Source organism: Aspergillus pseudoviridinutans, assembly GCF_018340605.1.
Source record: "Aspergillus pseudoviridinutans IFM 55266 DNA, scaffold_8, whole genome shotgun sequence".
Lineage (NCBI taxonomy): Eukaryota > Fungi > Ascomycota > Eurotiomycetes > Eurotiales > Aspergillaceae > Aspergillus > Aspergillus pseudoviridinutans.
In genome coordinates this window covers 1,055,220-1,078,757 of record NW_025091288.1, presented here as the reverse complement: position 1 = coordinate 1,078,757, position 23,538 = coordinate 1,055,220, and the positions used below count along the sequence as shown (strand labels likewise).

Sequence of the window (23,538 nt, the reverse complement as noted above, 5' to 3'; positions counted from 1 at the left end):
ATGTTGATCGGGGTATCAATAGCACGAAGCCCGAACAAAACTCCACCAATTGCCGCTATCGCTCTCTTATCACCAACCCCTCGGCGGGGTTCTCTGGGCCAGGAGCCCTCATGTGAGGGCAAATCACGATCAACCCGGAGATCAACCATTATATCCTTGTGTACTTCTGGCTGCCCTTTAATTCCTCCTCCAATTGCGTCGTTTGAGTGAAACTTTGAAGTGTGGTGGTCATACGTCGATCAGAAAACAGATCGTTTCGCGATGCCTCTTCCTCAGCTGTTAGTCGGAAAGGTTGCGGCCATTACGGGCGGATTGACAGGTATCGGTAGGGTATGGATGCTTATTACTGGAAATATTTATTTTCGATGTATGCGATTCGGCTAACTTGTTGGCCAGGCGATTGCTCTCGAGTACCTCCGTCACGGCGCAAAGGTAGCAGTTAACCATCTCGGACGACCAGATGAGGAGCCGTTGCTGGAGGCCATGCGGAAAGATGTTGCTGAGATTACTGGAAGTGAGGGGGAACGATTCATCACAGTAGCTGGAGATGTCTCTCAGCCCGAGACTGGTCGGGACTTTGTCGCGAAGACTGTCGAGGCTTTCGGACGGCTAGATATTTTCGTGAGCAACGCGGGAGTGTGCAAGTTTGAGGAATTCCTGGAGTAAGTCAAGTCGCTTTACATGTCTTAGTTTTTGAAGTTGAAGCCGTCTGTACAGCTACTGACCGTCCGGCCTTTGCAGGGTTGACCCTCCACTTCTCGGGCACACGGTGAACACGAATCTCTGCGGAGCCTTCTACGTAACTCAAGCGGCAGCACGGCAGATGGCCCTGGCCCAATCACCACCTGGCGGTTCGATTATCGGGATCAGCTCCATCTCCGCGCTTGTCGGAGGCGGACAGCAGACACACTATACCCCTACCAAGGCTGGAGTGCTCAGCCTGATGCAATCGACTGCTGTAGCGCTAGGAAAGTACGGAATCCGATGCAACGCCTTACTCCCTGGAACTATCCGGACCCAGTTGAACGATGAGGACATGAGTGATCCTGTCAAGAGGACGTATATGGAGGGGAGAATCCCCCTGGGACGGTTGGGTCAGCCTCCTGATCTGGCTGGTCCGGCTGTGTTCTTGGCCTGCGATGAGTTGAGTGGCTATGTGGTGAGTGCATGATCTACTTTTCTTGCTCTGACTTTGGGGGAACACTACTGACGAAGGAACAGACTGGCGCACAGCTTCTCGTGGATGGAGGATTGTTTGTGAACCTGCAGTGACCGTTCTGATGTTTTCTTGTGACGATGGTTATGCCGACGAGCGTGCTCTACATGGCATTGATGATAAGCGCGTAGATATGTACATAGTAATTGCCGCAGATTCCATATTCAGATCTTGATACCATACGCTTTCGCTGCAACCTCTCCCCAGACCCCTTTCTTCTGTTCCTCAGTCAATCCTCGTCTCTCAAGAATATTCTCTACAACACTCTTCCAGCGACTCCAGGAGACAGTATTTCCACCTCCATCTATATTGCAAACAGGCCAGTCCGATCCAAACATGACCCGCTCAGGACCGAAAACCTCGAGAATAACGTCTGTCCATGGCTGTAGTCTATCAACTAAGGACGCGATGTCTGGATCGGGAGTCGATGCAAGCGGAGGTAACTCTGAAAAGCCACCGGAGAGCTTCATGTAAGTTGTAGGATACTGGGCCATGGCCCTGACGAGAGACTTCCATTCAAGGAATTCGGGATGAGAAGTTATAGGCTCAGAAGTAGAATAGGGCAGACGAAGGTTCGGTTTACAGAGATGGTCTTGTGTGGTGCCTTGGTCAGTTCCCTTGCATGTCAATCAGTTATTGGCCTGAGCGCAACATACTAATAACCAGTGTCAATGCAGCGCCTCCATCCACGCCATCATAGATTCTCTTCATCATCTCGACCGCTTCTCTCAGTTGCCAAAGACCGCCTTGCCGCGCATCCACGCCAAGGTCGAAGGTCAGCCCTCTGCTACCGAGATACTTGAGGCCGTCAATGAACCCCTGACTGAGCATGACACCGGACGGTTTATCCTGAACAAGATATCGCACTCCGCGTACTTTCCTCCAGACCTCCTCCGTCTGGGTCCTCTCCTTAACGAACGAAAGATACTTTTCAAGTGCGGCGGGACCCCCCGGTACGGGAGCCCAGGGAACAATTCCTAAGCATAAATGTCTATCGACATCTCTATGTCCCTCACCTGCAATTGGGTTTCCCAAAGCAATGCGAGTCAGCAGAGACACTTCATCCAGAGCGTGCGACCAGCCAGCGCCCGATTCTTCGACCGATGAGATTCGGTCCGTTTCGAGAAAAATGAAGCCGCGCAGGTAAGTGTATTGTGCTGCGTCTGGAGATGTAGGTACTATTGCTGTTGCTGCACGATATTCGTCGACAGAGTGCTGCGATCCAAGTGGGTTGTTGGGTCCATGCCATGCCAGAGTTGGGAGATGCGATTCCGGGAATAGATGAATGTGAGAGTCCACAATTGGGATAGGCATTGCGTCGCTCTTGATGCTTCTCAGCAGTAGCTTTGAGAGAGGTCTGCGACTCGTTCACCTGGGTTGTATCTGGGATCGTCTGAATGCGGGGTAGGGCGCTTCAGCTGTCACAAAGTGTCAAAATGCATAAGCAACAGGGAAGTTGTGTAAGATGATGACATAAATGAGGTTTCTTTGTAGCTCGTCATCTAGATCTGGACTTTGTTGACTTCCCTGAAACAACACGCCATCGGCGACCATTATGCCGAGAGTGCCACTTCGGTTTCATCCAGTTGACGTGGATGAACGACGATCAGGTGAGTACCTTTCGTGAGTACCTTTTGAGCCATTTGGGCGGAAGATATATACTTGTCCCTCGCCGAGTTCCAGTCATACCTTGAGTTTTTGAAAAGGTTTTGTTCGACCATAGATCCTGCTGGGACCAGGGTATGGAACCTCTACGAACCCCGCTTCGGCTTGCGACGTTCTTGACCCCTCATCGATTGATCCTTCCTTCGCTCCCATCACACGCCTCGCTTACAGACGAAACAGACATAATATCACACTTATCCTTGTGATCTTCGAAAATAAACTGCTGAAGTACTACCGAGGTCGTCTTGCCGCTTGACCCTAGGTTGTTACCGTCGTTTCTCATACCGGCATGCGACTATGGCAGTCTGGAGCAAGCCATTCCCCTCATGCTACGACATTGATACTCTGCTCATTGGACGCTGAAAGACGGCAAGTGCCAATTTAGTTATTGCCTAGGCCTTGTGCCTTGTGCAAGCTCATGCAGCGTATGACTTTCAAGCTGTCGCATCCGAAATAATGCCTATGTCTGCAGACCCTGCTGCGGAGGTGTCGGTTGTGTGGTTGTCCCCAATTGCCGGCTAACTTTCCCCGCTCCACCTTGACTCCCCTTTCTTGGTCAGGAGTAGCGTAATAGTCTACCATTGCAGGTAGCACAGACTTGGCAATGAAGATCAAAATAGAGGTGGAGTAGATAAAGAGGGGTCCGAAGATCGTGGAGTATTTGGACCACTCGGATTAGCACCTACACTTCTTTACGACCGTTTCTTCTTTCGCATTCCCGTCAACAGAGCACGTATACCATCAGTTGCACCACATAAGCTCACATTGTCGATATGGCCGCCCCAGAGATTCCGAAGAAGCAAAAGGCGGCTGTCTATGACCAGCCCGGCACTGTATCAACCAAGATTGAGGAGATTGATGTCCCGGAACCTGGTGCTGGTGAAGTTCTTATCAATTTGTATGTCTCCCGCTCGGAATATTTTTCCGTTGAAAGGAGATGCTGTGTTTCTTCTATACCAAAAACAGTATTGTTTCCTTTGGACTGACAAAGACAAATAGAACACACTCTGGTGTTTGTCATTCCGACTATGGTGTCATGACGAACAGTGTAAGTCGTGTCCACCTTCACCTAAAACTAGGCCCTGACGTCTCCTAGTGGAAGATGCTTCCACATCCTACGCTACCAGGACAAGTTGGTGGCCATGAAGGAGTGGGAAAAGTCGTCAAGCTCGGCCCGGGAGCTGAATCATCTGGATTGAAGATTGGGGACAGAGTTGGTGTCAAATGGATMTCGAGTGCTTGTGGAAATTGCCGTATGTGCCAACGGATATTCCAAAGCTTGCTTTCATTTGGTAAACTCGGACTGACAACCGAGCTTTTGCAGAGCCATGCCAGGCAGGCTCCGACGGACTCTGCTTTAAGCAGAAAGTGTCCGGGTACTATACCCCAGGCACATTCCAACAGTACACTGTCGGGCCAGCGAATTACGTCACACCGATCCCAGACGGGCTTGCCTCGGACGAGGCAGCCCCAATGCTTTGTGCGGGTGTCACCGTCTACGCTGCCCTCAAGAGAAGCCACGTTCGACCAGGGCAGTGGGTCGTAATCTCCGGTGCTGGTGGTGGACTGGGACACTTGGCGGTCCAACTGGCCAGCAGGGGAATGGGTCTGCGCGTGGTCGGCATCGACCACGGCAGCAAAGAAGAACTAGTCAAGGCTTCTGGCGCAGAGCACTTTGTGGATATCACGAAATTCCCCTCAGACGACAACGGCGCGGCTATCGTCGCTCATGTCCAGTCGCTGACCGATGGCCTGGGTGCACATGGCGTTCTTGTCTGCACAGCTTCGAATGCCGCATACGCCCAGGCTCTCCTCATGCTGCGTTTTAACGGCACGCTTGTGTGTGTCGGCATCCCCGAACATACTCCTCAACCCATCGCTACAGCAAATCCGGGGTTAATGATCTCCAAGCATTGTACCATCACTGGCTCGGCCGTTGGAAACCGAACCGAAGCTATCGAGACTTTGGAATTTGCAGCACGGGGCATCCTCAAGGCTCACTTCCGCACCGAGAAATTGGAGGCCTTGACGAGCGTTTTCCAGGAAATGGGCGAGGGTAAAGTCCAGGGAAGAGTGGTTCTAGATTTGTCCTAGAGCTGTCGGTATCGTTTGTTCCATCAAGCGTGTGTGTGTTGTTCTGTATGGAGTATGGATGGGTCAATGTGATTATTATTGTCGTCCTTTGCGTTAAGGCCTATTTACTTGAATCCCGGTAGGATCTCGACCATGTCCTAATCCTATCGCTAACTACGAGTTCCGTTTGCCAAAAACATCACTGCTGGGGATAACTAGACTACTGAGGGGGATCCGTTAATCGGCTCGACTAGAAATGGGGACGGAAAGTTGGAGGGAGGGATTGAGAAAAAAAATTGACCGACGCAGGATTCGAACCTGCAATCTCTTGATCCGTAGTCAAGCGCCTTACCATTGGGCCAGCCGGCCAGGCTTATGCAAAGACCTGCCAAATTTGGTTATATAATCATTTAATAAGTCAAGAAATGGCGGCTTGATTCCTTGCCAATACCCCCATGTTCAGGAATGGGTTCACGAAGCTTAATGTTAGGCTCAAGTGAAAACAGCGCCTTGGCCATACCATCATCGGTAGATATTCCGTAGATAGCCTTGGTCTATGTTATTTATAGGTACCGCTGATCACAATATATCTTTCGGCTTCACCTCAAGTTTTGAACCATGAAATGGATGTTGATATTGTGCTATATATATATCAATATGTTTTAGGTAGGTGGGACCACAGATGGTCAGCATACTAGCTATATGGAATAGATCAGCATATCACCCATTTATCAGATCTCTACTGGGTTGAATGAAGCACAATGACTATATTCGACGCACAAGGGTATCTAGATACGGAATCACTCAAGGAAAGCATAGAATATGTACAGACCAACCAAATCACACACAATGACCGTAGAAGTCTTAAGTTGTAGAAGTCATCGACTGCGTTTGGTATCTCCTCCAGATGTGGCCGTGGCTTGGCGTTTCTGCCCAGATGTAGGAGAAGTCGATTCAGCCAGGCGTACTAGAGCGCCCAACTTCAGAATATAAGCTTTGGGAGCTCTGTTCACCTCGTTCTTCTGCAGGATTCTCCCCAGTCTGTCCGCGAATCCACCCAAAACCGCGGGCTGTAGCTTCTCGAGCGCATCGAGGATGAAGAAATTCCCCGTCTCGTCTGCTCTGCCGATAAGCTGGTGATAAAGATTCCGCTGGTCCTCATCCTCTCCGTGAAATGTCGTCCGCCCCCACGTATTACCATCCAGAGAATCCTTGTTACGGCTGCAGATGTCCTCAAGCAGTGTCACCAGGGCTTTTGCTGCGCCTTCCGCGCCGTGAGGTGCCCGCGCAACGATGTGTTGCCCAATGCGGTTGACATTTCGTTCCAGCTGTTCGACAACATCGTCGACATCCAGACTTGTGCTGTCTGCAGGCAGCTGCCCTGTTTGACAATAGCGATCAAAGTCTGCCAGGAGCCTCCGCGTCTTCTCCTGCATCTTGTCGAAATAGATCGCCGCACAAGCCCCAGGAGGCATCGCCTTGCATAGGCTAGAGAAGACAGCATCGTCATGTAGGGCTAGTCGTACCATGGTGGCCTCAAAATCACCCTGCACCACGCACTGTTCTGGAGTGCGTGATTGATCTGCATGTTCCACGAGATCATTGCGAAAATCCTCGAGGACTGTGGATGTACTAAATGCAGAAATAATATCTCTCACTTTCTGAAGGCGGCTCATGCCCCCTTCTGCCTCACTGCGAAGATACTGCCAATTGAGCTGTTCAGCTACGGCCTCAAGCTTGCCCTCAAGGAGCTGCTCGATACGAGGGAGATCCTCAGAGAACCCGTTCTGTGACAGCGATACATCAGATGCAGGTGGTCGGGAGATGAAGCAGCCGTGTAACTGATCAAGAAGCCACTTGAAATTGAGAATTAGCGTTTATCCGGTCTAATCGGTAGGCACCAAACTTACGAAAATATGCTGGCAGGCCACCTCAGGATGGCCCGAGAAGCTCAAACAGGTGCACGTATAAGCATCAGATCCAATATGAACCCGCGGCCTTTCCGACAACTGAAAATCATAGCCCCCCGATATCGAGCGACAGCCGACGACATCAAAGTGACTCGTCAGTCCAATAAGCGCCCTCGCCTCCGAATCACCATCCAAGCGAGCGAGGTCATATACGATGCCAGAGTTCGCCTGGACGGTTGACAGCCCGGCCGACTCTTCTCTGCCTGACCTGCTCTCTACACTGGAGCTATTCATCGCAGCACCGCCTTCAGTATATGCTGACCCCTTCGCCTCCGAATCCATAACTGGAACGTCACCACCTATCGAAAGTTTGTGGAGATGCCTCGTGGGCGCAGACATAAGATCTCAGGCACCAGTCGTGCCAATGAACTGTTCCGGTTAAAAATCCCAGGATGATACTAGCACGCTGAGACAGTCCGCGGCCATGCCCAATTTATACGACACCCGCAGAGTTCGCATCGAACCATGGATGGGAGCGGGTACCATGATACAAGCAAGAGCCAACAAAATGCGTCAGTCTCTCTCACGAGCGCAGCAAACAGCGGCAAGTCAGTCGCATATCCCTCATGACGGGTCGGCAATCCGGATTTGAGGTTCGAACTGCGCCGATTTTGCCATTCACCTTTGCCGCAAAACTTCACTCGTGGACGTCTTGGCATGAGGGTTTAGACATTTGAAAAGCGGATAGATTGTCATTATCGTCCTCGACCGAAGCACCAGCTTTGCCAAGGACCCGGGAATGTCCAAACTGCGCTCAAGAGCCGGGAGACAAAGAACCATGGTACAGGTCGCCGAACGGTGTCGGAGGGCGAGGACTATCCTGACCGGCAGATCATAGATACTAAATCACAAGACCTCTACCAAACTCGCGACGTAGAAACTATCAGAACGGTTCTACCTTTGGACACAAAATTCTGGCGAATCAAAATGCTCACCTTCGGTGTCGAAAACTTTAGACGGCGGTAAGATCCCCATGATTGACCGCAAGAAGTAAAGAGCCTCGTAAGGCTTATCGGACGAGGACTGGATAATGCTTCGATGACCGAGCAAGTGAGAAACATCGAGAAACATGCAAATTAGTGGATGAGACGTTGCCTTTCTCCGTCTGCTGCCGCAGGAGCTGAGTTGTATATTTGAGGCTTGAGCAGTGACCAGCGAAGTTGACGGGCACCAGCCCAGGCCTGTCACGCGGCGAAGCAGTTGTTTGAGATGCGGCACAGTGACATCCTTTGTAAACTACGCGTACTACCTACGAAGATAGACGCTTGATCACAGATCCCAGCGGGTCGAATTTCCATGTCTAATTTAAGTTCCATTCTTCAATTTCTAACCGACACAGATTATGTGTACTTGCGGGGGTATCTGGTAAGATTGACCGATGCGTATACCTTCAACAATTCAAAGCAAAATTGACGCATGCTTTGGAACAATCAGACCACAATACAGTAAGGCTTGGAGCATAAAGGGGTATTATTAAGGAAATTCGTTCAGTCATAACCTCCCTGCGTTGCACCGACAAAAAGAGAAAAGATCAGGAAAGTGATATATGTTCCTGATAAAAAGGAATGCTTGAGCGATGCCGAGCACACTCATTTCAAGCTGTGGAATTATGAACTGCCCCTCGCAGCGTTCCTCCTCTTCGCATCCTCCAGAGCTTTCCGAAGCCGCTCCTGGTGCTCAGGATCTCCGTCCTGCTTCCTGGGCCCAGGGGTCACTGTAGGCGGACGAGGTCCCGGTAGCAGGACATCCATAGGGTGCACAGCAGGAATGGTCTCGGAAGTCATAGGTTGCTCTACCACTGGCGTTTTGCCCAACGATTCAAGAAGATCATTGATCTTAGCGATGATCTTGGAGGGGCCAACGCGCACGCTCTCCATTTTTGAGTGGAGAGCTTTTTGAATCTTCGCATCTTCCTTCTTCTTCTCATCATCCAGTCGGCGGAAGACCTCAGGATCAGCGTTGGAGTAGCGAGCTTCAGCGACAGAAACACTGTAATCCGCGTTGTTGAGGGCCGTATCAGCGACACCAAAGCTGTGCAGGATGGATTCCGAATCCTGCCGCAAGGATTCGACCAGAGTGAACACAGATTTCAACAACTGCTCTACCTCAGTTACTGCTAGACCAGACGACTGAATGGCCTCAGAATCAATACGTGTCACTTTAGCAGTGACCTCATCCAGGAGACTTTGGTTCTCGCCTAGTCCGAGTATGATTGCGTTGTCAAAGGTATCCATAAGCCTGTTAGCCCGATCGTCTCGCGCCTTGGCTGCTTCGAGAATATTTCGCTTCTCCATCTGATCAAACTCCCCATCCAACTTTTTCAGAGAGGCAGAATCTCCCATGAAAACGAGTGGGCGTCGTTCTGCCTTCTTGCGTCGGCGCTCACGGTCCAGGGCGATCTCAAGACGCTTGTAATAGCGTATTTCGAGCTTCTGATAGATGTCATTTACGATCTTCATCGTATGAGACAGGTTGTACTTGTCGGTGACAGAATCCTTGATCTTGCTGTTTTCATGGTCAAGTTGCGCGAGGGCAGATTCATAATGATCCTGAAGCGCGGAAATTTCCCCGTTCAGACGCTCGTCCAGCGGATTGTAGACCTTCGCGACGAAATTTTCCAGCTCCTGTCTCTCTTCGTCCAGCTGTACGCGCGCTTCTTTCTGGCGAAACTCTTCTTCCAGAACGTTGATATCAGCATAGCCAATTTCCTTCTCGTTGAACAAGTCATCAATATGCTTCTCGGATTCCTCCTGCCGTCGCATACGCTCTCTGTCAGTGTTTTCACGACGAATCTTGGCTGAAGCCTCCCAAGTATTAACGGCCTCGCGGATATAGCTGAAGTCGTCTGAGTATTTTTCCAAATCCCTTCTGGTTGTAACGTGCCATGAGCTTTCAGATTGCTTAGCTAATGGGGATGAGACCATAGAACGCAGGTCATCGATCGGGCTACCAGTCTTTCCTTGCTTGGGGGCCGCCGGCAGTGGGGGCGGCGAAGATGTCCTTGGAGAAGTTTTATTCCTATAAGCGACGCTTTTCTCTCGGATAAGCCCGATAAAAGTTTCGTCGAAGTCTTTTTGTGCCACTGAAGACGTCACGGTACTCGACCTGTTCCGATTAGGTGCGTTGGGCGCGTTCGACATTACACGCCCACTTTCCGCAGACGCCTGACGCAGGGCAGAGTATGCCTGGTACGCAGGGCGGTCAAAGGTGAGGTCGTCAGAGCCACGTTGAGGGCCCTCAGTGTATCGAAAGGGAGTGTAAATGGGCTGCGGAGGGTTTGTTGCTAACGGGGAGAATGCCTTGTCATTCATGGAGGGCGGGACGGATATAGCCCGCGAGATTGGATTTTGAGCGTTAGACGAGAAGTCCCTGCTTGCCCTTGCCTTGAAGGCATTAGGCTGCGAGGCGGATCTTTGCAAACCCTCCGGTTGGGGCGTATGGAGTCGGCGAAGGATTGGACGCCCTCCTGGACTATAGCGACCTTCTTCCGATTCCCCAAGGGCATCGTTAGAGGAAGTCTCCGCATCATATCCTTCTTCTGATTGGACTGGAATCAAGCCCGACTCGACGGGAGGAGATGTCGAATTCTGCGGGATTGGTGACGATTGTGGCGCGTCTTGATCCTTCTTCTGTTCAGGTTCGATGTTATACAAGATCTCACGCAGTTTTGTTTCCTTGGCCATGAAGGCCGTGAATATCTTGAAGCGTTCCTCATCAGAATCAGCAACCTGCTCTTTTCGCAACATCGCTACATAGCGTGCCAGCGATGACTTGGACCAGGAGTCTAGGTCTTCGTAGGGCTCTTGCAGTTTGGGCTGCGGGCTCGCTGTATTCGGTCTCCCACCACTAGTTTCACCCACGGCACTGCTCGACGCCGGCGTAGCCGTTCGCGACGGGACCTCCTTTCGAGGAACCTTGAATTCCTGCTTCTGTTGTGTAATATCCACAGGGCTTGATCCCTGCGTTGAGGACCTGGTTTCGGGCCCGGAGGCCGGACTCTCCCGAGATTGCTCGACAGCGGACTTGGTCTGTCGAGTGATTGGTTGGTTCCAAGCTTCGATAACGCCATCAATACTTTCAGATGCTTCAGTAGCCGAGATAATACTGTATTCGGTGCCGCTACTATCTACCCTAACAGGACGGGGCGGATCACGCACATCCGGCGTACTGCTTGGACTAACTGGTGATTCGCCGTCATGATGCTGCTGAGGTATGGGCTGAGGGTATGCAGGTTGCGCAGAGGGCGAGGTCGTTGTTGGCGGAGTAGATACAGTGGGCTGGTTACCCGACCCAGGCGGGAAAGAAGCCCGCTGACGTGGAAGTGGATCGGCTACGGTCGAGGAATTAATTGGATGGTTCTGCTTGCGTTCGGGTATCTCCACGCCAACACCGGTCCCGGGAGTAGGTACCAGGCGCTCCCAATCTGATGGGGTTCCAGACCCCAAGCCATAAGCGTTGGCTGGGAACATGTTAGGACCAGTCTTGGGTGGTACTGGCGGAGCAGTTTCTTGCTCGCTTGGCAAGGTCTGGGGCCAAGGTTGCTCCGCAGGTGGAAGCTGCTGGGCAGGAGGTGGAGGACTCATGGTTTGAGGACGCCCTGTGCTGGCTTCAGTTGCATGTGCTGAGGCCGAGTAGGATGTCACCTGAAGATTTTGACGGGAAGGGAATCCTGCATAAGCCGCGTGGTTCGGCTGTTGCCATGTCTGATTGTCTAATGGTGTGGGTTGAGCCTGGTAACTGGGGGGAATTGGCGGGGGTGGAGGGGGAGGCGGTAGAGGTGCAGGAGCTTGTTGGGACGGGTGAGAGGCGCCTGTTGTCCACTGCTGATGATTCTCGAAGGAGGGAGGCTGTGAGCCATACCCAGGAGTAGCTGGCAGAGGCTTGTGATGGTCAGGGGAGCCGACAGTCGGGGACTGATGCGCAGGATTATGGTAGTGATGCTCCGCCGCACTTGGAGGTCGAGGCTATATAAGGCCATGTAAGCATGAGGCGGTCCACGTATAACTGCGCGAGGATTCAGACACTTACAGGCAGCGGCGGAGGCGCCAGAATCTGATGCTTATATCTCACTCCCCATGACGTTGTATTCAGGCCGCTGGGACCACCAGACACGGGTGACACAACTGCGCCAGGTGATATATTGGAGATAGGTCCGTACGTATTAGGATGATATGAAGGAGCTGCAATCGGCGCAGGAGGAGGAGGGGGCGGTGGAGGTGCCACAGAACCCGCGGGCCATGAAGATTGCTGGTGTTGAGTTGTCGCAGGTAAACGCCATTCTGGTTGAGAAGGACTTGAATGCGGTGGACCGGTGGAATGCGAGTAAGAATGCGAACCGTACATGGCTAGGAGATCTTCTTTGTCAGTTACAGATATGCGCCTGGACAAGCATGAATGTTGCCGGTGGTGGTCTGATTGTTTCTTTGAAGGCCACTTACCGCAGAACCGGTGGGGTTCGGACGATTATGAGCCTTACAATGAGAAAAGAAATCAATAATGACTACCTATTCGACCGTGGATCAGGAGGACAAGGTAAAGGAAAACAATCTGGTGACACCGGATGGCCAACCAACCCTGCGTCTTGACAGAAAATAACTGCGATGACCCCAGGGGCCAGGTGATGATGATGGAAGAAGAAGCACCTGAGGCTGTGCTGTGTGTACTCCGTATTCGCATTGCCTCCCTTCGGCTTCGGCTTCTCCAACTCTGCCATCAACAAGACGACTCACACAATAATACATCGAAAATAAAAAAACAATCATTATAATATTGCTAAATTTCTCGTTCTTTGACCCTAGAAGTTCTTGGTTACAGGACACGGCCATGACTGCTTTGTGAACCCTCACTAACCTCGACTTCAACGAGGATCTTGCAAGAGAACGTCCCGATTCAATAATGAGGCAGAGGATGAACGTCCTTCTACCCCGACGTTCACTCGGGATACTGATAGATGCTGTTCATTGATATTCAGCACAAACAATAAGACTGATGGCATGTCAATGCTGACAAAAACCCTCGGTCGGTGTCATATTGACCAATATATATCATGCTGACAACCTTGGACAGTCGGATGTATACAATACGCCGGGCCTCAGCAGGTCGATGGATTTTTTTCTAATCAACACAATTTCTGTTATGGTCATGACTTTCGATTCTCGTGGGTTGGTTTTGATATTGAAAGACAGCCAAATCGGAGAACGGGGCTTTCCTTTGTTCCTGAATGCTACCATGGTTCTGAACAATTGGGAATAAACTGCGAGCAACCGAAATAGGGTAAACGAAGGTCTACCTTACCTAGGGACCGACCATCTAGCATGTATTCAGTCCCTGTCTACTGTGTCTCTTTGTCCTTGAACCACTGGACTTTCGAAAGTCTAATGTGTTACGTATCCCTGAAAGAAACACCCTTTTAAGCATCTGTTGCCCGGTCCTTGGAAGAAGGGTTCTTTGTTGCCCTAAATATTCGACATGCCCTCTGTCATTGCTGGCCATCGAGAAGAATTAGATATATACAATGTTCTATCGAATGACAAGACTGACTTGCATCGTTCAACCATTGATCAGCCATACCAACTTGTCCTACACAACCCCTGCTGTTTGTTATTGAAATAATGGCCCCCGGTCTCCATCCTCCTTCAGATCCCGAAAGAGCCCAGGCATGGTGGACAGAAGTCTTCCTGTCCCATCCGCCTCGTGAGGTGGTTGACGCACCGGAGTTCCCGCCCAGGCCGGACGAGTTCCAAGAGATCGACTGGGCGCCATATGTGGAATCGAAAGATGCAAAACTAGCACGCATCTTGTGGGATCGTCCCACTCAAAAACTCCGACAGTACTTGGAAGGCCTAGGCCAGCACCCTTTTCGTCGGCCTGATGATGATGACGATACAAGGGCTATGGAGCACACGGAAGGACTCGCCTTAGAGGTGTACGAGCTTCTCCTGTTGGAGCACATGTACCCCATGGCAGAGTCCGAATGGCAAGCTAAATGGACACAGATGGGGATGGACCAGGCGAAGTGGCGGCTCGATGATATCTTGGAAGACTGGGGGCATATGCCTAATACTGGTCCCATCCTTATTCGAGGCAAGGATGTAATGACTTCCCGCCAATTGACAGTTGCAATCTTGAAGCAGGAGCTTAGGGACCGAAACCAAGTCCAGACTGGGACTTCGCAAGTCTTGCGCCAGCGTCTTTACGAATATGAGCGAAAGTCTCTGACACTCTTTTCCAGAAGCGACCTCGGACATTGGAAGATATCCACAGGGAAGCCGCGGGGCTGGAGAATCTACCCGGGCGATGAGTTGAACCCGTTGGACATGTACACCTGGGCCATTAAACTCAGCCCATACAACCCTACATACTGGGTCAGCCGTGGCTATTGCCACTACAAGCAGGCCTTCTTTGACCTTGCGATCGGAGATGCCTACCGAGCCCAGCTCCTCTGCGAGGTGCTTGTCGATGCTCGGTGCAGAAACCGCCAACCCGGGCTTTACCCCCGAATCTGGCACGCGATCTCTCAGCATATCCTGGCAGGGATGAACAGTGACACGGAAGCCATCCCGCCAGAGGTGGAAAAAATGCGCCAATCTAACGGGATTAACTACTTCATCCCAACCCTTCGGAAGGCGCTCCATAACATCATCAGCCTCAGTCTCGCAGCGCTTCAAGCCCGAGAGGATTGCAAGGCCATGGATAAATACCTTCCTCAAAGGGTTATCATGCCAGACCGCGATAGGCGACCTTTCGAACGACGTAACGAGGTGATGGAGGCTTATTTCGAGCAGTCTCACAATGAAAAGGAGGCAAGAAAGCTTTGGTTTCACGAGTCCAGGGCAGGAAAGGTTTCGGCGGAAAGGCTATATCCGTATGAATCGTGTGACAAACATCGGACCGACCAAGATTTCCTCGATGAATTGAACCAAAGGCTCTTCGGAAACAATCAAGCCCTCCCTTGGAGGAAATGCAAGGTCAAATCGGTTGAGCGCCTCAAGCCAGCAAAGAATTCCGCCACAGCGCTAGGGGTGTTTGCAACCGAAAAAATCAAGAAAGGACAGATGATTTTCGTCGAGGAGCCGGCAATGCGGGGACATCTCGGCGTGAGCAGGCTGCCATCGGATCGGTGTGAATACAGCGCAAGAACACCACGATGCGACAACTGTTACAAAGAGCTTGATGCCGCGTGGCCGGAAGAGGACCAAGAACGGATCAGGAAGATCAAAGCCGGACAGGACAAGGCCGCATGCAAATGCTTTCTGCTCGATGGGAAAGAAGCTATACCGCTAAGCTACTGTCCCCCAGGTCCTGGGCCCAAGACATGCTCCGAGATTGCGCGGAAGTTTTATCATTTTCGGGCCTGTGGGAAAAACTGGAAATGGCTGCATGATGCTATGCGCCCATACTTGATGCAATGGGGTAATCATAAAGATTATCATTACTTCAGTCACACAAATGAGGCCCATGGAACATTGCTGAGCCTTCTCCTCAGGGAAGTGTTTGACATCACACTCGAGAGGCGCGAAAGGTTGCACGACCCAAACCTCTTGGCGCACGAGATTGACGAACTCTTGATCCTTGAGGATAATTTGGACCGGACTGATGAGAAAGTAGCATTTCCGTTCACATTGGCTGCCAACATCCAGGTCCCATTCGACATTCTCATGCAGCTGGGCGTAGACATATTTGCCGACTTTTCGTTCGACACCTGGGTCATTCAGGTCGTGCTAAGGAAATTGCTGATCAACGCGATTCCCTGGGCTGATGTACCGGCCCTGAAGATGAGCAAAGAGCCAGCCAAGAAGATTGTTAGGCGGAAGGAGATTGACGACCCAGAAAAGCAACGAGAAATGACTAAAGACAGAGAAAGCTTTGAAAGCTATGACCCGTCATTTCGAGTGCTGTATCTCTATCCAGGTTTCAGCCTGTTCAATCATGCCTGCCCAGAAAAGCATAACGCACAGTGGGGATTCGATTTCGGCGGCGTGCCAAATCGTGTATTTGTATGGGCAAAAGAAGATATTCCCAAGGGAAAGGAAATCCTCATTTCCTACACTGAGTCGCCCATGACGGAAAAGGGTATGCTCAGGCAGCTGGGTCGACAATGCGCTTGTGACGGAGAACACGAGGACGAGTCGAGCGATGAGGACGATGCTCCGCAGCAGCCTCCCCAGTACCCGCCGCTGAGCGCGGCACCTCGTGATCCAACTCCAGATACCAGTCCCGATCCGAGTCAGGGTACGTCTACGAGGGCACTCGGGACCCAGACGAAACCTATCGGGGCGCAGGTGGACGGAGCGGATGACGACAGGGAGGAGTTTGCAGCCAGTGAGCAACCTCTACTTCCTGGAGCAACGGAGGCCGAAGAGCAGTTTGACTGGGAGTTAGAGCATTATATGGCAACAAGGAAACGCCCGTACCGCGGGGAATGGGCAGAGAGTGGATATCACAAGCGTCAACACTTCGATTTCTAGAAGAAGCTCCGCGGAAGTAGCTCCAGAGCTGAAACAGAGCCATTTCACCAGCTTCCTACACATTGGCAGCGGGACCTGAGGTGCTTCCTTTGCCAGAGACTCGAGCAGGGACTGTTCATCTTGAGAGGCATCAGATTCAGTGCATGTATTGTGTTTCTGTTGATTGCGGTGGGTGAATTTTCTATATATTTTGAGATTACCTCGCGTGAAGCTGCTTGGTTCAGTTTGTTTTCTTTCGCCACTGTGATTGCTATTGTTCACAGTTTGGGGTTGGCTGTTGAGGAGGAGCCTTCCATTATAATCTCTGGTGCTTTTCTGGTTTTCAATTTGAATGAAGACTTGTGCTGTCGGTAGTACACGTCACAGTTGCACACTACGTGAGCTCGGTGCGTCTACATCAAAGGTAAAAGCAATTCCTGATGTTGCCCAGGATATCATGACAGGAGACGTACCATCAGATTGAAGAAGGGAAGTCGATTGTATCTTTTGAAGATTCCATTATAGCATACAGAGATACAAGAAACCTAACACATCCAGTAAAGTACACATATTTCTAACGAAAGCCGAACCCCATCCTTTATAGCACAGCACAATGGACGGGAATTCGATGCCACAAAAGGTTTATACATAGAGCCGCAGCAACCCAACCAGCGCAGCTCTAGATGAATAAACGACGTTGCCTGGAGTCGTTTAGGCCATCACTCTGAGCCGTCTCCCCAGCTTCTCTAATTCTCCAACAACGCCACCTCCGGCCAAGCTCCACTTCTCCCCAACCCACTCGTCATTGACGTTTTCCCGCAGAAGTCCACTGCGTGCGAAGTATTCCATGAAACCTCGAGCCTCATCCCTTGTAAGGCCGCCAAGAGTCTGAAGCTCCAGAGCACCCTCCTTAGCAGAGGCGGGTTTAGGAGACTCGAATGCGTCAAGGACGCGCTTGTCAACTTTGCTGTAGGGATCGGCCTGAGGGAATTCGGGAGCGGAAGGACTAACACCAGCCTGGCGCGCTGCTGTCTGCTTGAGAGCAACTTCGAAGCTGTAGATAGTAGGATTGTTGGAAGCGGAAGTGGCATAGAGCAGCATGCCCCCATTCGGAAGGGTAGGCTGACCAGCACCGGGCTTCAACAGCGAAAGAAAGTGTCTTACGAAGACAAGATCATGAGCATGAACGGGCTCAAAGTCAGCGCTTCGGTATTCAGTGTCTTTCATCCAGTGTGCCAGGCCATCCACAGTAGCAAGAATCGGAGGGCGAGGCTTGAAGGCCTTGTCGTAGCCGGGAGATGCAGAAGTTGCAGTAAGTTCAGCCCACAGCGCCTCAAAGACAGGCCAGGCGACGGCGGGATCGTTAATGCCAAGAGTAGCAAGCTCTGCCAGGCTCATGCTGGGTTTCACAGCCGAGCCGAGAGCGGGATGCGCCCGAGAAACCTTCAGCCCCGACAAGACCTCCTCGTTCGCTTTGACCGTACGAGACAAGAGGGCAGCTGTTGCTTCATTCTGGACATATAGATTGGGGACTTCGTCAGAGAGAGGCGCGTAGCCAGTGTGTGCGACGACCAGGTCCTGGGCTAGAATGTTCTGTAAGCCCACGTACACCAACAAGCAATCAAGCAGACAGAAGATCAGGGTATAGGTAAACAGGGTGGTAACATACGTTCAGGAACAGTAAACACGACCCATTTCTTAGTAAACGCCATGGCCATGGCTTGCAGCAGGTGCACACTCTTTCCCGTTCCTCGCACACCAGTAACGATCTTCTTGATGACCTTGCCCTTGTCTTCGCCTTCACCCGAGATCATGTCAAATTGTCTTCCCAGCTCCACAGTCTCCCGTCTTACCACCGTGCCGGGACGGCGGAATATCGACCAGCCCTGCTTGGGCTTGAAAGCCTGCACAGCTCTTAACGGATCGATCAGCGGCAGGGGCAGACCCAGGACCGTTCCACGAAGACGTGAATCCACCATCGTCTCTTCTGTGAGGTCCTGCATGCCCTCAACCTCAAGAGCGTTCGGGTTACTGAGAACGATGCGTTTCCGGAGCGCCTTGCGTTCTCCCACAGGCGGCGGACGAGGCCTGTCAACGGGCTTCTTCTTCTTCATCTTGGCAGACTTTGCCTGACGGTACTTAGGAGGACCATCAAGACTGGCTTTCTTCTTTGTCGGGTTCGCATATTGCACCGGTGATGAGTGAAATGCCGCTACTCTGGGTGTTGCTAACGACGGTGGGAGAAGAGCTCGAGTTGTCGAACGAAGCCGCGTCAAGCAGCTCCAGCAGAAAGAGGAAACCATTGCGACACACTGGCGCAGAGGCCAGCGTTAACCGGTCAATGGAGGCTGCTGAAACGTTGGAAGAAGAGGGAGAAAGGCTGCTGCCGTTGATTGTCCGAGTGTATCAATTCCAATGCGGTTGGGGTCTCGGAGCAACATTTTCGAACTTCTCCTGTTACTATTTAGGGCTTAGCGTCGTGGCCGTTCTAAGAGTGGAAACGGGACATGGGTTAAAGCGGCCTCCCAAAATTTATTCCGCAACTTTTTTTTGGGCCACTCCGATCGGGAATAATACTGGTCCATAATAATCGTCTACATCTCGCATTTTCCAACCTCACGGGTATAATATCGCCGTTCTTCAGAATCGGCACTGGTACCCTTATCACGATGACTGAAGTCGAAATGGCGACCGCTGCGTCTGAGGCTAAGCCCAAACCCGAGAAACTGTGAGTACAATGCCCATTGACAAGCCAGTAACCGCCTCACTGCAGATACTGATTCTTTCGATGCCCTAGCCCTGTCACAGTCTCGAAACCCACGCCGTACACTTTCGACTTGGGCTATCTGATGGCCAATGATCCTAACCCCCTTGAACTCCCCCGCTCAGAGCCCTTGAACGTCTCTCTGAAGGCCATCGCGCGAGACGGCACCCAGTCCCTCCTCAACCAGCTCCTCACTACCTGCCCGATTACGTCTTCTGCACAGAATGGTGTCCTCCTCACCCTCCCTCCCCCAACGACTGTACTCCCCCGACACAAGCCCTTGCCCACACCCAAGCCACCTACCAAGTGGGAGCTGTTCGCCCGCAAGAAGGGTATTGGCAAGTATAGCAACAAACCCGGCGCTGCGCTGGCAGACAAGGAGCGCCGCAAGAAGCTGGTCTACGACGAAGAGAAGGGTGAATGGGTACCCCGATGGGGCTACAAGGGCAAAAACAAGTCGGATGATGAGTGGCTGGTAGAGGTCAAAGAGAAGGACTGGAAGAAGGAAGAAGAGGCGGCGGCTAAGGGTAGTTCGATCCGTGGCCTGTCGCGTGCCGATCGCAAGGAGAGAATACGCCGCAACGAGAGGAAGATGAGATCTAATGAGCGGAGATCCCGCAAGTCCGGTGGTGGATGAGCAAGTAAACACTATTCCGGATGCACTAGACGAAGATCTGATTTTCGTTCGTTGTTCTTCTTTTATGTGTCTCAAAACGCTGGGCTTGGCCAAACAAAAGCAGGAGTTCGGATTGGAGTCGCCGGTCTTTCTATTGTCTATATCACTTTTACGGATTATCACTGTTGGACCAAACAAAACAAGATCAGATTAATGCATCATACCCCGATCATTTGAGATCTCAAATGCAAATCTACATGTTGGGATCATTCACCTTCGTTTTGGCTTTGTACTCAGGTTGACGCATAAGAGTTCCGGTTGGGATATTTTACAATAAGAGGCTGATAGAGGCACACAAATTGCGCACAAACAATGGAAGTAAGGAATGACAGCGTAAGGGGTATGCACGCAACGGAAATAAGAAACATCGAGAAAAAGCTCCGAGCTGGGAATCAAATGGCAAAAGAAAAGTAAATGTGACGTTTCAAGAACATGTACGCAAAACAATCGGGCCACCAGGATACTGCACGTTAGCTGAGGCAATTTGTACAACCAAAAAATCGTATGAAAAAACCCATAAACCAACTCCGAGGGCGCCGATCTATGCACTTCTTTCGCAAAAGTACCACATTTGAGAGACGAGAAAAACGTAGTGATGAGTGCACAGAAAATGTTGGATTCGATCATTCTTCCGCGACTTTGTGCGCAGAAAAGAGAAACCAAGATGGCGAAGTAGGGAGAATCACGAACTGCAAGCAGGATCTTGGAAAAAGTCAAGTCAATGTACAACCACAAGAAGATTAGTTTGACCTCGGATCCAGTCCGTGTCTTAAGCAGGATGCTTTCTGAAAGAGTCAAGAAGAATGCATCGCAGAATTTTGGAAAGAGGACGATAGATGTAGCTTGAGAGTTGTCAGACCAGCAGTGTCAACAACGGCTAAGTTCACCAAATATTGACCTGAGCGGAGAATCAACGTCATATCTGAATCGGAGACAAGGGTGGCCCGAGCTCGGGAAGCTGGGAGATGCTCCTTGTGTGTGTAGTTTCAATCTGTTTKGGCTTCTGTTTCCGGTTCTTCGCCGTCTCAGGACGGTACGTTGGTTCATCCTCAGCAGCTGCTTGACTACTGCCGGAAGAAGATATGGCTCTTTCGTTAGCATCCGAGTAAGGTAGAGAAGAGTGATCAACAGCTCCAGACTTTGAAGATGCGGCCTTCTCCTTTTCGTCCATCTCCCTTTCAATCTGCAGATACTCTTTCTCGGTCCAGCAACCCTGCCAGCAATTCTTCCAGTCGCATACGAGGAAATGAAAGCAAAAGGCGTCAATCTTCATGCAAGGCTGGAAACAAATGCAGAGATTCCTATAATCCATCTTGTTCTGATCGACATACGAGTGCAGGAGGTTGAGGTGGCAGGTGATTGCAAAGAGAAGGTAGTAGTTGTAGGGCGGCAGTTTCGAAAGCTCATCCTTCAGCAACTGCGGCGCGGTGGTTGCGCCCTCGCATTTTTCAGCGATCATGGCCTGGGTTTCCTTCGGGAAAAGTTCGTCGGGTAGCTCCCGTAGCCAAGCCTTAAACATAGATCCAATTATATTGATGTCATAAAGATCTGGCTCATCAAAAAGATTGATGTCGAGTTCTGCGTAGTCAGCGATAGAGACATGAAAAGCTTGTCCAGCCTAGCTTACCTGTATCAAACCGCCGTTGCCAATGCTTTACTTCTTTACCACTACCGGGTACGCGGTAAAGTCCTTCTTCCTCGCAGCCCTTGTAATTGAGATAGCTGATGTGACGTTAGTATAAATGAGGACCAGCTCGACAGGACGGCAACTCACTCGATGCAACGATATGGCAAAGCAGGCATCCAAAATTCAGTCTTGTCTCGGCAGTCTTCCAGCTTCTTTGCTATGCGTGTCCGTCTGGCCTGCTCGATAAGAGGGAGGTTGATGACAGAGCAGACATAGTTATCATCATTGAGTAATTCACGTTCATTTGTGCTGCCGCTCCTGGTAATCTTCCCAAAGAATCCTTTTCCTGCCTTTCCAAGTCTGTCTGCAGCACCACTGGAAGACTGTTTGAGGTTGTTAAACAGCGCAGCAGAGGCGCCTGACACCTGACTTAGTGAAGCGGATGGCACCATTGAGCCGACATGATTTCTTTCTTTTCGAACCTGACCACTGCCTGGCTCTCCGGCGCGATCGACGGCATAGGTACGCACTGCAGCATTCCCGGCTCCCTTGAAGCCGCGGTCTTGTCGGGACGTAGCTGTCTTGGGGGTCATCTCCGCCTCCTGCTTGCTGCTTTCCTCAAGCTTCATTAAAGTCGCTGACGGACGCCGATTGGCTATTCTGTTTAACGCGGAATCGTCCAGCCTGATGGAACGAGAACGCGACAAGATATTGGCGAAGCGCGGCTTGTTCTTCTTCGCAGGATTTCCCGTCTCAAGATCGTTGCCAACCTTTTTGGTCTCCAGCGGTTGAGGGTTCTTGCTTTCGACCGTATCACTGTCTATCAGCGCTGGAATTAGCATAGATAAAAACTAAAACGCAGTACATTGTATGAAGCGAGACACTTACTATTTTCCTGTTGGGCTGCGCGCTCGATTGTACCAGGAAGATCTGGCGTCGACTCGTACGATTTGGACGCAATCTGTGTTCTGCGATCCCTGGAACTGCCCCGGCTCTTGGGCTTGTCACTTGAACTTCCCGAACCGTCTGAGCGTTGGGCTCTGTGTGCTGTTTTCGGCGCCTTGAGGTTTGCAAAGAAAGAGCGTGACGGTTCGCGACTGTGCTTGGGAGAATCCCTTGGTGAAGGAGGATATGGAGGAATGGCTGTGAAACCAGGAGTCGTGGGTTCCGCAGATTGAGCAGAGGAGAGTGGAAAAGTAGGACTGCTCGACTTGCTATTGGACTCTTGTGTTACAGGGCGGATGGTCGCTCCCTTGAAGAACGGCGAGCTGGACGACGATTTGGGAGAACGGGGTGTGAGKGGACTAGCTCTGTCAGAGCTTTGGCCACCGGGCGTAAGTGGAGACGAGTTCTTCGCATTCGCCTGTAGAGTGAAGGAGCTTAGATCTAGATTGGGAACGGCGGACTGTCTCGAAGGCATTCTTAGATATCCGTCGTTCGCCAATTCACCTGAAGGAGTATCGCGGGGAAAACACGCCAGGGCGGGAAAGTGATATATCAAGTGCCCACTGGATGTGCAAGCTCTATGAGGGAATCTGTGTGCGACAGTATGGATCAGCACAAATTGCGAGATTTTGACCAACAGGTAAATCACAGGGAGCGGACACATAAAGTAAACCGCCCCAGACTTATGGACTTACCGTCTGACACTTTTCCAGTCGTCCAGATGATGGAGCGAATTCGACTTTCCTTCAAGAAATGTCCGAGAGGAAGGGGCGCCAGAGAGACAGTTTTCTGAGATCACTCTGATTAAAGTATTGGAACGGAACCAGCCTTTCCAGTACTGCTCTCGATGCTCGGATGGCCACTATCGGTTCAGATCGCCGTTGAAGGGGGTAATATGGTTCGGGGATTGAGATCTGTCAAGTAGTCGCACGACCATTAGTGAGATAGTCAGGAGCAAACCCGGCTGTATGAGTAACGAAGAGATAAAAAGTATGTAGGATGATGTCTTTCACCGCAAGGAGCATGGCTGAATGTAGGGGTCTCAGAATGAATCAAGGCGAGCTATAAATAAAGCTGACATTGACATAATCCGAACCCCTTGATAACCATTGATGAAGCGCATCCTTCCAGGAAAGGGATCATCACAAGAGACAGT

The 23,538-nt window shown here is 51.1% G+C and overlaps 9 protein-coding genes and 1 non-coding gene across 10 annotated transcripts; 4 read left to right on the top strand and 6 right to left on the bottom strand.

Moving 5' to 3' along the window:
* Window positions 1-261: 261 nt before the first annotated feature.
* On the top strand, window positions 262-1,272 carry Asppvi_010481 (SDR family NAD(P)-dependent oxidoreductase; the record flags this gene model as incomplete). The annotated part of the gene is made up of 4 exons (XM_043306325.1): window positions 262-330; window positions 397-662; window positions 742-1,159; window positions 1,222-1,272. The coding sequence occupies 4 exons, from the start codon at window positions 262-264 to the stop codon at window positions 1,270-1,272; spliced, it is 804 nt and encodes a 267-aa protein (XP_043162260.1).
* A 108-nt stretch (window positions 1,273-1,380) lies between these two features.
* On the bottom strand, window positions 1,381-2,530 carry Asppvi_010480 (uncharacterized protein; the record flags this gene model as incomplete). Its single annotated transcript, XM_043306324.1, has 2 exons — window positions 1,381-1,808; window positions 1,873-2,530. The coding sequence occupies 2 exons, from the start codon at window positions 2,528-2,530 to the stop codon at window positions 1,381-1,383; spliced, it is 1,086 nt and encodes a 361-aa protein (XP_043162259.1).
* Window positions 2,531-3,654: 1,124 nt separating this feature from the next.
* On the top strand, window positions 3,655-4,975 carry Asppvi_010479 (zinc-dependent alcohol dehydrogenase; the record flags this gene model as incomplete). Its single annotated transcript, XM_043306323.1, has 4 exons — window positions 3,655-3,779; window positions 3,881-3,929; window positions 3,978-4,134; window positions 4,206-4,975. The coding sequence occupies 4 exons, from the start codon at window positions 3,655-3,657 to the stop codon at window positions 4,973-4,975; spliced, it is 1,101 nt and encodes a 366-aa protein (XP_043162258.1).
* A 276-nt stretch (window positions 4,976-5,251) lies between these two features.
* Asppvi_010478 lies at window positions 5,252-5,323 on the bottom strand. Its single transcript has one exon. It is a non-coding gene; the product is annotated as a tRNA-Arg (tRNA).
* A 509-nt stretch (window positions 5,324-5,832) lies between these two features.
* On the bottom strand, window positions 5,833-7,206 carry Asppvi_010477 (uncharacterized protein; the record flags this gene model as incomplete). Its single annotated transcript, XM_043306322.1, has 2 exons — window positions 5,833-6,810; window positions 6,865-7,206. 2 exons carry the CDS (start codon window positions 7,204-7,206, stop codon window positions 5,833-5,835), a joined length of 1,320 nt encoding a protein of 439 aa, XP_043162257.1.
* Window positions 7,207-8,531: 1,325 nt separating this feature from the next.
* Window positions 8,532-12,267, bottom strand: Asppvi_010476 (uncharacterized protein; the record flags this gene model as incomplete). Its single annotated transcript, XM_043306321.1, has 2 exons — window positions 8,532-11,888; window positions 11,953-12,267. The coding sequence occupies 2 exons, from the start codon at window positions 12,265-12,267 to the stop codon at window positions 8,532-8,534; spliced, it is 3,672 nt and encodes a 1,223-aa protein (XP_043162256.1).
* Window positions 12,268-13,535: 1,268 nt separating this feature from the next.
* On the top strand, window positions 13,536-16,391 carry Asppvi_010475 (uncharacterized protein; the record flags this gene model as incomplete). The annotated part of the gene is made up of 1 exon (XM_043306320.1): window positions 13,536-16,391. One exon carries the CDS (start codon window positions 13,536-13,538, stop codon window positions 16,389-16,391), a length of 2,856 nt encoding a protein of 951 aa, XP_043162255.1.
* Window positions 16,392-17,081: 690 nt separating this feature from the next.
* On the bottom strand, window positions 17,082-18,673 carry Asppvi_010474 (mitochondrial 37S ribosomal protein mS29; the record flags this gene model as incomplete). Its single annotated transcript, XM_043306319.1, has 2 exons — window positions 17,082-17,953; window positions 18,040-18,673. 2 exons carry the CDS (start codon window positions 18,671-18,673, stop codon window positions 17,082-17,084), a joined length of 1,506 nt encoding a protein of 501 aa, XP_043162254.1.
* A 366-nt stretch (window positions 18,674-19,039) lies between these two features.
* Window positions 19,040-19,771, top strand: Asppvi_010473 (ribosome biogenesis protein RRS1; the record flags this gene model as incomplete). Its single annotated transcript, XM_043306318.1, has 2 exons — window positions 19,040-19,098; window positions 19,168-19,771. 2 exons carry the CDS (start codon window positions 19,040-19,042, stop codon window positions 19,769-19,771), a joined length of 663 nt encoding a protein of 220 aa, XP_043162253.1.
* Window positions 19,772-20,726: 955 nt separating this feature from the next.
* On the bottom strand, window positions 20,727-22,857 carry Asppvi_010472 (putative Rho GTPase activator (Bem2); the record flags this gene model as incomplete). The annotated part of the gene is made up of 4 exons (XM_043306317.1): window positions 20,727-21,388; window positions 21,438-21,532; window positions 21,585-22,257; window positions 22,326-22,857. 4 exons carry the CDS (start codon window positions 22,855-22,857, stop codon window positions 20,727-20,729), a joined length of 1,962 nt encoding a protein of 653 aa, XP_043162252.1.
* Between the last annotated feature and the right edge of the window lie 681 nt (window positions 22,858-23,538).